The 13,100-nt window shown below is 42.7% G+C and overlaps 1 protein-coding gene across 8 annotated transcripts in view; it reads left to right on the top strand.

Annotated features, from left to right (window-relative positions):
- tnrc6ba (trinucleotide repeat containing adaptor 6Ba) overlaps positions 1-13,100 on the top strand; it is a 149,218-nt gene that overhangs the window by 41,074 nt on the left and 95,044 nt on the right. For all 8 annotated transcript variants that reach the window (XM_078531788.1, XM_078531789.1, XM_078531795.1 and 5 more), the window contains one exon: positions 6,078-6,148. In XM_078531788.1, coding sequence (XP_078387914.1) covers positions 6,078-6,148 — 71 coding nt within the window. The remainder of the gene's footprint in view (positions 1-6,077; positions 6,149-13,100) is intronic.

Below are 13,100 nucleotides of genomic sequence, written 5' to 3'. Positions count from 1 at the left end.
ACAGCATAAAAGCTAAAGAGAAAGCATACAATGCGGCGAAGAGCAGTGGGAGACCAGGGGATTGGGAAGCCTACAAAGACCAACCGAGGACAACTAAAAAAGAAATAAGGAGGGAGAAGATTAAAAATGAGGGTAAACTAGCCAGTAATATAAAAGAAGATTGAAGAGTTTTTTTTTACATAGATAAAGGGTAAGAGAGAGGCAAAAGTGGACATTGGGCCACTGGAAAATGACGCTGGAGAAGTAGTAGTGGGGAACAAAGAAATGGCGGAGGAACTGAATAGGTACTTTGCGTCAGTCTTCACAGTGGAAGACACGAGTGACATCCCCAAAGTTCAAGAGAGTCGGGGGGCTGAGGTGAGTATGGTGGCCATTACCAAGGAGAAGGTGCTAGGAAAACTGAAAGGTCTGAAGGTGGATAAATCACCTGGACCAGAAGGATTACACCCCAGAGTTCTGAAGGAGATAGCTGAAGAGATGGTGGAGGCGTTAGTGGTGATCTTTCAGGAATCACTGGAGTCAGGGAGGGTCCCAGAGGACTGGAAAATAGCTAATGTAACCCCCCTCTTTAAGAAGGGAGCGAGGCAAAAGATGGGAAATTACAGGCCGATTAGCCTGACCTCGGTCGTTGGTAAGATTTTAGAGTCCATTATTAAGGATGAGATTTCAGAATACTTGGAAGTGCATGGTAAAATCAGGCAAAGTCAGCATGGTTTCATCAAGGGGAGGTCATGCCTGACAAATCTGTTAGAATTCTTTGAGGAGGTAACGAGTAGGTTAGACAAAGGAGAGCCAATGGATGTTATCTACTTGGACTTCCAGAAGGCCTTTGATTAGTGCCGCACAGGAGGCTACTCAGTAAGATAAGTGCCCATGGTGTTAGAGGCAAGGTACTAGCATGGATAGAAGATTGGCTGTCTGGCAGGAGGCAGAGAGTGGGGATAAGGGGGTCCTTCTCAGGATGGCGGCCGGTGACTAATGGAGTTCCGCAGGGGTCAGTGTTGGGACCACAACTTTTCACTTTATACATTAATGATCTAGATGAAGGAACTGAGAGCATCCTGGCTAAGTTTGCAGATGATACAAAGATAGGTGGAGGGACAGGTAGTATTGAGGAGGTGGGGAGGCTGCAGAGGATTTGGACAGGTTAGGAGAATGGGCAAAAAAGTGGCAGTTGGAATACAATGTGGGGAAGTGTGAAGTCATGCACTTTGGTAGGAAGAATAGAGGCATAGACTATTTTCTAAATGGGGAGAGAATTCAGAAATCTGGAGTGCAAAGGGACTTTGGAGTCCTAGTCCAGGATTCTCTTAAGGTTAACTTGCAGGTTGAGTCGGTAGTTAGGAAGGCAAATGCAATGTTGGCATTTATTTCGAGAGGACTAGAATATAAAAGCAGGGATGTGCTGCTGAGGCTTTATAAGGCTCTGGTCAGACCATATTTAGAATATTGTGAGCAATTTTGGGCCCTGTATCTCAGGAAGGATGTGCTGGCCCTGGAGAGGGTCCAGAGGAGGTTCACGAGAATGATCCCAGGAATGAAAGGCTTAACATATGAGGAACATTTGAGGACTCTGGGTCTATACTCGATGGAGTTTAGAAGGATGAGGGGGGATCTGATTGAAACTTACAGAATACTGAAAGGCCTGGATAGCATGGACATGGGGAAGATGTTTCCATTAGTAGGAGAGACTAGGACCTGAGGGCACAGCCTCAGAGTAAAGGGAAGACCTTTTAGAACGCAGATGAGGAGAAACTTCTTTAGCCAGAGAGTGGTGAATCTATGGAATTCATTGCCACAGAAGGCTGTGGAGGCTAGGTCATTGAATGTATTTAAGACCGAGGTAGATAGGTTCTTGATTGATAAAGGGATCAAAGGTTCGGGGAGAAGGCGGGAGAATGGGGTTGAGAAACTTATCAGCCATGATTGAATGGCGGAGCAGACTCGATGGGCTGAATGGCCTAATTTCTGCTCCTATGTCTTATGGTCTTATAAATCTAAGCACAAATGGGATGGAGTTACAGGGGGGCTTTGAAAGTGAGATTGCCAGGAATCAGTAGAACAGGGAAGGCAGCTTGGAAACTCCTGCTGTAGCAATCTGGTTTAGCAAGTCATGGTTAACTGTGTTAAGCTCGTCAACAAGGAGCAGAGTTTCAGTTGACACTAATTTGGGAGAGTATTCCATAATTCAGCAACACTTCCTTCTGATTATCTCTGTGGGCTTTCTGGACTGATCCAGAGCATTAAGATGCAGTGGCAGCAGCTGTTGTACTCCCAGCATAACCATGGAGTGCCTGCTGCTCTTGTGGTATCAGTGCTTTCATCATATTAACGGGCTTCAGGTATACTTAAGGCCTCTGGACAAACCTTTTGGCACAGAATAAACAAGTGCTTTATTTTTCACCTAAACCTGTAAAAACTATACAATGCACGAGAAGTAGGAGTTAAATTGTTAGAACGCTGCTCGATATAAGCTATACAATATCTTGTACCCTTTAGTGGTATTTGAGGACAAACAGGCTGGTTAGAGATCTGATGCTGGCAAGACGTGGATTCTGAACTAAATAGGCTACACTTGTGAAATAAACTGCTTCTATATTCTGAGCTATGTGCTGTGCTATTGCTGTTCTTGACACATGGATGGAGCTTGCTCAGCCAGCAAGTAACCCCCAAAATAAAATTGTCAGATTTGCTAAGATGGGTAGACCAGTATTACTTATCATCGGCTGACTATACCCCAGTGAATCCGGTAATTGATTTACTGAGGCCAGCACTAATGCAGTATAACTTCCCTGAGTCCATCTTGTTTACCACTTCGTGAATTGTGATCAGTAGGAATGGGTGGGACTGAAGGTGACGGGAGAGAGGGATTATTGGGAGGAAGTGAAATCCTAATGCTGAGCGTGAATATAGACAGCTGGAAGACGTCACCCAACAGGAAAGTCTTCATGTGGGAAATTGTGTAAATTAGTGTGCGTTCTGTTTTATTGGAAGTTCGAGATAATTCATTAGTCTCTGCCCCTATAACTCATCTGTGATTGGCTGTAAGTTTACAAATGGCCTTCCACACTGTTGTAATTAAGCCTGTAATTTCTTTTGGAAATAAGATTTTTTTTGTGCATGTGTGTGAGAGGGAGGAAGTAGCCAGTGCTTTCCTGTCTTGTACATAAAACTAAACCTTTTTGTAGCATTCCTCAGAAATCAATAGGAAATCCAAATAACTATAGCTGGCCTGTGATATTGATTCATGCTTTGTTTTTTGACTTTTTCTATGATTGTGCAAAGCATACTGCGATAGTATAAAACATGCAGCCTTGCTGAAATTATGATCAGTCTCTCATTGTTCCAGTGTCAATCTACCATCCCTGTTCGGTTCATCGAAGTTAATTAATAGATCTGAAGTGTTGGCCATAGTGGGATTGATTTAGCATGGCTAAAATAGGTTTTTTGTAATCGATTATCTTTCTATGGTTCACAGCTTGACATCTGACACTTTTCAGGAATTTAAATAGAAGGGGGCATTTTTGTAATATGAAATTTCAGATTCTAAAAAAAAATCTTTGAAAGGGAAAAGGCTTGCATTTATATAGTGTCGCTCGGGTTGCGGGGAAATCCCAAAATATTTCACAGACAGATAGTTTTGAAGTGTGGTCAACATTGTCTTATAGGCAAACATGTTTGCCACTTTGTGCATGGCAAGGTCCAACAAATAGCATTGAGACAGATGACCTATTGACACATTTTGGTGGTGCTGGTTCAGTGACAAATGTTGGCCAAGATACCAATTTTTACCGCTTTGCGGAACACCTCCGGTCTGTCTGCAAGCATGACCCAGACCTCCCTGTCGCTTGCCATTTCGATACACCACCCTGCGTTCAAGCCCACATGTCTGTCCTTGGCCTGCTGCAATGTTCCAGTGAAGCTCAACGCAAACTAGAGGAACAGCACCTCATCTTCCGACTAGGCACTTTACAGCCTTCTGGACTTAACATTGAGTTCAACAGCTTCAGATCATGAACTCTCTCCTCCATCCCCACCCCCTTTCTGATCCACCTTTTTCTAATAATTTATAATTTTAAAAATATATTTTTCTTTTCCCATCTATTTTTAAATTTATTTCGATCTATCGTTTTATCTCCACCTTTTATCCCATTTTGATCCTTTCCCCTGACCCCACCCCCACTAGGGCTACCAGTACCTTGTTTGTCCTGCTTTCTACCCTTAATGTCACCTATTAGCACAATCCTTAAATAATATCACCACCGTCAACACCCCTTTGTTCTTTTGTCTATGACATCTTTGGCAATCTCTTCTTTGCCTCCACCTATCACTGGCCCTCTATCCAACTCTACCTGTCCCACCCCCCCTCAACCAGCTTATATTTCACCACATTTCTATATTTCTTTTGTTCTGATGAAGAGTCATACGGACTCGAAACGTTAACTATGTTCCTCTCCGCAGATGCTGTCAGACCTGCTGAGTTTTTCCAGCTGTTTTTGTTACCAATTTTTAGCATCCTTAGAGTAATTGTTGGATGTAATTGTCCCATTCCCCTGTCACCCTGTGCTTGCTGACCTACACTGGCTCCTGGTCAAGCAACGTCTTGGCTTTAAAATTCTCATCCTCATTTTCAAGTCCCTCTACGGCCTTGATCTTCCTGCCTCTGTAATATACTGCAGCTCCTTGACCCTCTGGGATATCTGCATTCCTCTAATTCTGGGCCTCTTGTGCATTCCCAATTATAATTGCTTCACCATTGGTGGCTGTGCTTCAGTTGCCTAGGCCCCAAGTTCTGGAATTCCCTCCCTATACCTCTCCACCTCTCCATGTTGCTTTCCTCCTTTAAGACACTCCTTAAAACCTTTCTCTTTGACCACACTTTTGGCCATCTGTCCTTTTCTGGCTCAGTGTCATACTTTATTTTGTAATGCTTCTATGAAGCGCCTTGGGACGTTTCATTACGTTAAGGGTGCTATACAAATATTTGTTGTTGTATCAGAGATCCTGAGGAGAATCATAGAATGGTTACAGTACAGAAGGAGCTCATTCAGCCTGTCGTGTCCATGCCAGCTGTCTGCAAGGGCAGTCTAGCTAATTCTACTCCCTCGCCCTTTCCCTGTAGCCCTGCAATTTTTTTTCTCTTCAGATACTTATCTAATTCCCTTTTAAAAGCTGTGATTAAATCTGCTTTCACTGTCCTTCAGTGAATGCACTCCAGATCCTAACCACCTGCTGCATAAAAATGTTTTTCCTCATGTTGCCATTGGTTCTTCTGTCAATCACCTTAAACCAGTGTCCTCTTGTTCCCTACTTCCGCCAATGGGAAGAGTTTCTTTCTATGCACTCCGTCTATGTTATGATTTGAACAATGCTATCAAATCTCATCCCAACCTTCTCCCGAAGCAGAGCAACTCCAGCTTCTCCAATCTATCCACATAACTAAAGTACTTCATCCCTGGAACCGATCTCACAAATCTTTTTCGCACCCTGTCTGAAGTCTTCATGTCCTTCCTAAAGTGCAGTGCTCAGAATTGGACACAACACTCTAATTGAGGCTGCACCAGGACTTTATAAAGGTTCATCATAAACTCCTGGCTTTTGTATTCTATGTCTCTGTATACCAGTAACTGTGTTGTAATTATTGACTCTCACTAAGATGGAGAATACTTTTTATTATGGAGAGGAGTTCAGTAAACAGGGATTGAAGCGATGGCCATAGGGGAGTGGAGCAGTGACTTTGGGATTGGATGGTGCATCAGGATACAGTAAAATTGTTGGGTTAGAGTCAGCTGTTCTTTGTTTTTAAGCTTTTCGCAAAGTAGAAATATAACAAAGTGTCATTGAGGGGGATAGATCAGTGATGAATCAAACCCCAGAAGTATCTTTTTGTTAGAAAAATTACTGAGAAGAAGCAGCAAATCTGATCCCTGCAGTCAAGGCACTGAACTGTGAAGAGCGATTAGAGAAGCTTAAGTGTTAAGATCTAGAGTGAAGGTGATTTAAGGGGGACTTCAGTGAAGAAAATTATATGGATAAGGTTTGTTAATCTTGTTCACTCTTTCCTATTTCTGTTGCAGGCGGAATGCGAGGATTTTACCCGAGATGAACACAATAACACACCTGAACCTCCCATCGAAGAGAGCAAGCAGTGAGTAATGAATAATCAAGGTGGCTGTGTTGGCAGTTGGATTATTACAATCCATTTACCACCAAGCTGCCTCTGACAGAAGGCATAATCTCTGCAGGTGGTTTCATTATGTGCCAGCATAAATGATTAACGTCATGAGTGTTTGTGGTTGAAATTGTGGTTTACTTTTGGATGTGAGCTAGTTGAGGCTCTTAGTCCAGCAATGGGTATTTTACATTGCTGGCTGGTGCACACCTTCCCTGCCCCACAGTCAGCCTCAGGGAAGCTTTATGAGTTCAGGATGCAACTTTAAAGCAGTTGTTCACAATAAATATGACATATTGGAACATAGGAACAGAAGTAGGCCATTAACCATTGAGCCTGTTTCACTATTCATTGGCGCATCTCTATTCTAACTCCATCGCACCTGCCTCAGCTCCATATACCTTGATATCCTCAGAATATGTGGAAAACTGGCAATTAAATAACAAATGGTGTAACATGCTGTTTAAGAGGACTCATGGGCTGAGCCCTTTACTACATGCATACTGAATTACTATTTGATTATGCTTGTGTTTCCAGTGATCAGTAGAGAGAAATTACAGTCATAGCAATTGCTTCAGTATTGTGCTATGCCAGTATGAGGTCCCAGGGTGTTTAACAAGGCCTTTCTTCTGAGGATCATCTTGGTTCATAGACGTTCCAAATCTAAACATAAATGTCATCAAATCAAACTGAGTGATCGACCTTATGATCTAAATAGTAATCTTCAAAGTGTGCCTTCAAATACAGATAGGTTTTATTTGATCATGTTGATCCTGTGAAAATAATTTTCTGTGAGTTTCTATTGAGGGTTTTGTTTGATATCTGCCCTTACTGTCTTATATCTGTGTCTGTTGTCCAGACTGGTTGCCTTTGGAACAGTTAGAGTTTCAGATACGTTCCAGATTTTTGTACTATGTAAATCCAGTATACATTTTGGGCATAAAGTGTAATTACAATCTGTTTTATGATTAGGGTAGAAATCTGTGTCAAATGTGCTTAATCACACTGCCTTTAGTGTACATCAGGAGTGCACAGTGGCCTGTTGTGTTCAAAGGTGTAGGTTGAAACCCTTCTCTCCCTCCAAGAGTGCCGAAGATTTGAATAGGGTTTGAACTGTCTGATTTTCACACATGTTTAATGTTGTTCTTGTAATTTATGCACATATTCTGTGTACAAATGAGAGGCAACATTTTAAGTTGCTCTTAAAATGGGTGTTCATAGCTAGTCTGAGGTCAGGGTGGGTACTGGTTAGCTCAGTTGGATAGCATGTGGATCACGTTAACACCAACAGCATGGGGTTCGATTCCCCCTTCTGGCTGAGATAGACCTGGAGCCTGCCTCCTCATCCTACCTGTAGTAAAATCAAAATCACGGCGCACTTCTGTGGTTTGTGAATAATTGCCAGGGTGACTGCCCTTGACATCGTGGCAGCATTTGACCCAGTGTGGTATCAAGGAGCCTTAGCAAATCTAGGGCGAATAGGAATCAAGGGGAAAACGCTCCACAGGTTGGAGCCATACCTAGCACAAAGGAAGATGAGTGTGGTTGTTGGAGGTCAGTCATCTTAGTTCTAGGACATCACTGCAGAGGTTCCTCTGGGTAGTGCCCAACCATCTTCAGCTGCTTCATCAGTGACCTTCCATCATAAGGTCAGAAGAGTGGATGTTCACTGAGCATTCGTGGCTCCTCAATACTGAAGCAGCCCATGTCCAAATGCAGCAAGACCTGGGCAATATCCAGGCTTGGGCTGACAAATGGCAAGTAACATTCGCACGACACAATTGCCAAGCAATGACCATCTCCAACAAGTGAGAATCTAACCATTGCCCCATGACATTCAATGGCATTAACATTGCTGAATCCCCCACTATCCTGGGGGTTACCATTAACCAGAAACTGAACTGGACTAGCCATATAAATACTGTGGCAACAAGAGCAGGCCAGAGGCTAGGAATCCTGCGGCAAGTAACTCTCCTCCTGACTCTCCAAAGCCCATCCACCATCCACAAGACACAAGTCAGGAGTGTGATGGAATACTCTCCACTTGCCTGGATGAATGCAGCTCCAACAACACTCAAGAAGCTTGACACCATCCAAAACAAAGCAAGTGGCTTGATTGGCAGCCCATCTGCAAACATTCATTCCTACCTCCGACGCACAGTGGCAGCAGTGTGTACCATCTACAAGATGCACTGCAGGAACTCACCAAGGCTCCTTAGTCAGCACCTTCCAAACCCACAATCGCTACCACCTAGAAGGACAAGGGCAGCAGATAGATAGGAACACCATCACCTGGAAGTTCCCCTCCAAGTCCCTCACCATCCTGACTTGGAAATATATCACTGTTGCTGGGTCAAAATCCTGGAGCTCCCTCCCTAACAGCACTGTGGGTGTACCTACACCACATGGACTGCAGTGGTTCAAGAAGGCAGCTCAGCACCACCTTCTCAAGGGCAATTAAGGGTGAGCAATAAATGCTGGCCTAGCCAGCAGCGTCCACATCCCATGAACGAATAAAAAAAAACCTGGCTTTGGACAGAGAAATCAAAGAGTACTGCTTTGTGTTTATAGAACTTTCAATGGCTGACGGACCTCATAAGCTGGTTCGATTCTCTACTTTGTGTATTTTCTCTTTGCCCGCATTTGTGATGGAATTGTTCTGTCTCCCAATCTGCACTTGCTCTTTCCTAGGCCTCAAAACAATGCAACTCCTCACTCTTGCTGTTCTAATCCAGGGGCTGTATAACCTCAGCTTTGTATCACCTACTCTTGATTTATCAAGTCTACCCCTGATCAGTAAATCTTCATGACTTTTATGCCCATTTCCCCAAGTGCATAGGTCAGGGAAAAGGAGTGAAGACGCATCACCTTGTATTGTCTGGACTTCCCTGAAGTGGCAGAACTGGACCTGCATATTGCTTATGGCCTCCTGACTCATTTTCCTGGCGCATCGTTGGCTGGTGGCAGTTGCCTGTTTCGAGCGCCTGTGCAATTCTTGGGGCAGGCCGACCACAGGGCCCTCAAGTTACAATTGTCCTTTTCTCGAGTCTCTTCCCTCACCCACCCCAGGGTGCAATTAAGGCCATGATCTCAGAGGTGACATGCCACTGCTGACCTGAGAGTTTTGCAATTATGTTGAAATTTCTTGCCAATGCCAGGCCCTGCCATGTAGTGCTGGTGCTTCCTGGACCTGGACAAGAGCAGTGTGCTTGTGGGTGCACTGTTCCCATTCGGTGCTGAGGAGATGAGGACTTTGGAGCATTGACTCTCTCTACGCTATCCATCCTTGGTGCTGACATGCATTAGCTCTTCATATAGGTTACTTTGCCCAACAAAATGCCTCCTGGACCCCACCAAGATGTAATTCCCTCCAATTAATTTTATCTCTGTGTAAAGTTTTATCTGAAACAGAATCTCTGAATTATCTGTGTAGTTGGATTCTTGACTGGTGCAGGTATGTATGCTAAATTAACATTAGTTCAGACACAGCACTGGCTAACAGTCATGTTTGTAAAGCACCAATTCCCAGTTGTGCAGTAAAGCAGCGCTTTTTCCAATGGAGTGCAGAGGGAATGACGAGAAAGTAGATGCTTGATTTCAAATCTGCCTGCCTAAATTAATTATGCCAAGTGTTAGTCTGTGATGTAGCAACCCATACTGTATAAAATGGAATAGCTCGCCTCAACAGTGCAAGGTGACTGTTTAGGGAAGGACTTTGCATGTCTTTTACTGAAGGAAATCTGTGTGGGTGTGTAGATGAAAGTGAATTGACGTAATCATTGGTGACTGAATCTGGAAAATGCTGAGAAAATCCAACATTTGAAAATAACAAGAGAAGGTTAATATTTCCAACAAGGGGTCTGCCCTCAAGGTATTAGCTTGTTTTTTTCTCTCAAAGTATTGGTGAACCGTCTGAGTATTGTCAACAAGTTCTGTTTTACTTCCAATTTCCAGCACTTGCATCTTTTCTTTCTTTATCTCAATGGTATTTGTACGGTGTTCTTGAGATTTTGAGCCCTGCTTGCAAACTTTTACAACCTGCCTTTCCTTCATGCTCAAAAATAGGGGAATTTTGTGACTTTCTCTTGTAGGTGCAAGGGGGGAAATATTTATAGGATTTTCACACTGGGGAGAAAAATGCAGGAGCTATGACTAATTGGGCAGTGAACTGGGGGAAAATTTGCGCTCAGTAAACCTGTTATGCTAGTGTAATGTTGGCTAAGACGATTGAGTGAATTCTCCTGTGTACAGTGCCTTGAATCACATAGGTAACAGATGTTTCCTCGTTAGTGACATACTAAAAGGTAGGAGTGTTTAAAATATAAGTTTTGGCAGCTAAGATTAAAACAAATTACTCTGTGACGATGTAAAGTATTATACTGCTGTTGTGTCTTGTATATTAAAGAAGACTTCCATATCTCTGCATTTTATAAAGTCATATGAAAGATGTAGCTCAGAGGGATCATTTGACCCATCATGCTAGGTCTTTGAAAGGGCTATCCAATTAGTCCCATAATCCTGCAGATTTTTTTTTTCAAATATTTATCCAACCCCTTTTGACTATTGCTATTAAATTTGCTTCCACCGTCCTTTCAAGCAGTGCATTCCAGATCGATATAATTTATTGTCAGCGTTTCCTCATCTTGCTTCGAGTTCTTTTGCCAATTATCATTGATGTAAATTTGTGCCCCAGTAGGTACCACCACCACGGAGGAGAAGGAATTACATAGAATTGGGCAATATTTAAACATGTGGAGGAGACCTAAACTAGAAGCCATAAAAATAAGATGGTCACTAATAAATGAAAAAGAGAATTCATCAGAAACTTTTACCAGAAGTTTAGAGTAGGTCATTTTTTTAGATGATTTAAGAGAAAGCTAGTTAAGTGAGAAAAGAATAGAAGGGTATGCTAATAGGATTAGAAGAGGCCTGGGAGGAAGTTTGTGTGGAGATTAAATGCTGGCATAGTCCGTTTGGGCTGAATGGCTTTTTCTGCTGTACACTCTTGTACCTTAAATCCGTGTCCTCTGTTTACTGACCCTACTGGCATTGCTCTACATGTGAAGAATTGTAGCATAAACCAGAATCTGAATACTTATTGATGCAACTTGCTGCTCTAGTGGATAACACTGTTCCAAGGGAGGGGTGGGTAATTATATTGCATTGATGTGAATCAAAATTTTGAACTGCCTACTCCAGCCTCTACTGTTTGAAACTTCCAAAGCTTTGTATCTGTTCTGGCCCTTTTTATTATTGTATTCTTGCCAGCCATGATTGATAGTCCACAGCCACCCACAGCAGGTGCTATGCATTGCCAGTATTTTCTTTACTTCAAATTTTTGTTCTCCTTTTTACTTTTAGCAAAACTTGTTTGGTCACATCTGACCACTGCTGATGGAAGAAGTGTTCATCTTGGGAATCTCAAATGTCTTGTGATTAACTGAATGACGGAAATGAGTCTATCAATGTTTAGTAAATGTTTAGTAACGAGTAGCCTTTGTGCAGTTAATGAGGATGAAATTATTTTAAAATTGAGTATATGGAAGAAATTGTTCACTTGTTGCCTCATTAAATACCTACTTGAGAAAGGAGCAGAGAATATGTGAAACATTTTCACAAGCAGCCAGTCTCATCAGTGAATTCACTTGATTTACCCTTATTTTGCATAGGCCTGTTTCTAGGCTACATTTGACAAAACTCTGTCCTTACCTAGGAGGTTAGCACTATGGAAGGATTACTGTAGAAGTGTTTAAAGTACCATGCAGTAAACACCAGCCAGAGTTGCTTCAAATTTTGAAGGAGCAAGGAGCTTGGTGTGCTTCAGCAGGATCTCTCTCTTTTTGATATAGAACAGCTGGCTTTAATTCAGGCTCTACAAAATGCATCTTCACAATCACAGTTCTTGGTTTCCGGGAGTGGGACATGAACCCACAACCCTCGCCTTTGAATCAGAGGGTTGTGGGTTCATGTCCCACTCCCGGAAACCAAGAACTGTGATTGTACTTGAAAGAGTTGCAATCTGTGACTGTTGATAACTCGAAAGAGTTTCCCTTACCCTTTCAGCATTCCAATGGGGCCGTTCACTCTATGATATCCTGGTCCACTCCTCAGTCGCTCCCTCCCCTTCATGCGGCACCTTCCCGTGCAAGCGAAGGAGCTCTTTTATCTCCTACATTTCCACCGTCAAGGCGCAGATATTGTTTTCAGGTGAAACACTATTTACTTGTACTTTCAATTTAGTATACTGTATTTGCTGCTGACGATGCGGTCTTTCCTACTTTGGGAGGACCAAATGCACATTGGGTGACTGTTTTGCTGAACACCTCCATTCATTCCACATTTGTGACCTCGAGCTTCTGGTTGCCTTTTATTTTAAGTCTCCATCCCACTTTGACCTTTCTGCCCTTGACCTCCTGTACTGATCCAGTAAAACTTAATGTAAGCTCAAGGAACAGTGCCTCATCTTTCAGTAGGGCACTTTACGGCCCTGTGAAGTTCAACAACTTCAGATCATAATCACTCTCCCCATTTTTTTTTCTTTGGACAGCAGTTGTTGGTAATGAGCGTTCTGCTAATTTCCACCTTCAGTCTGGCTCATTTCCCAAACCCATGAAATCCTATAAGAGAAGAGAAATTTAAAAAAAAAAACAATCTTAGTAAATGGTGACTGAATTAGGGATTGATTTGATCCAATATTACATTGTAGAAATAAACAAAACAGTTTAAAGGAAGGTGGTAGGGGAGTAGTGTTGACAGTCCAGTTTAAATGGTTGCAATACGTGCAGCATGCTGCCAACCCACTTAAAGCTTCCCTGAATTTGTTCAAACTATTCACAGTTACAGGGAGAAGTTGCTCTACCAACAATATACCAGTGCATCAGTAATAATGTTTTCATGTCCACGTTTACTTACTTTCATAACTGGACTA

This window comes from Cetorhinus maximus, chromosome 29 (genome assembly GCF_964194155.1).
Source record: "Cetorhinus maximus chromosome 29, sCetMax3.hap1.1, whole genome shotgun sequence".
NCBI lineage: Eukaryota > Metazoa > Chordata > Chondrichthyes > Lamniformes > Cetorhinidae > Cetorhinus > Cetorhinus maximus.
The sequence above is the reverse complement of the archived record's forward strand: the minus strand, read 5'-3'. Positions and strand labels throughout refer to the sequence as shown.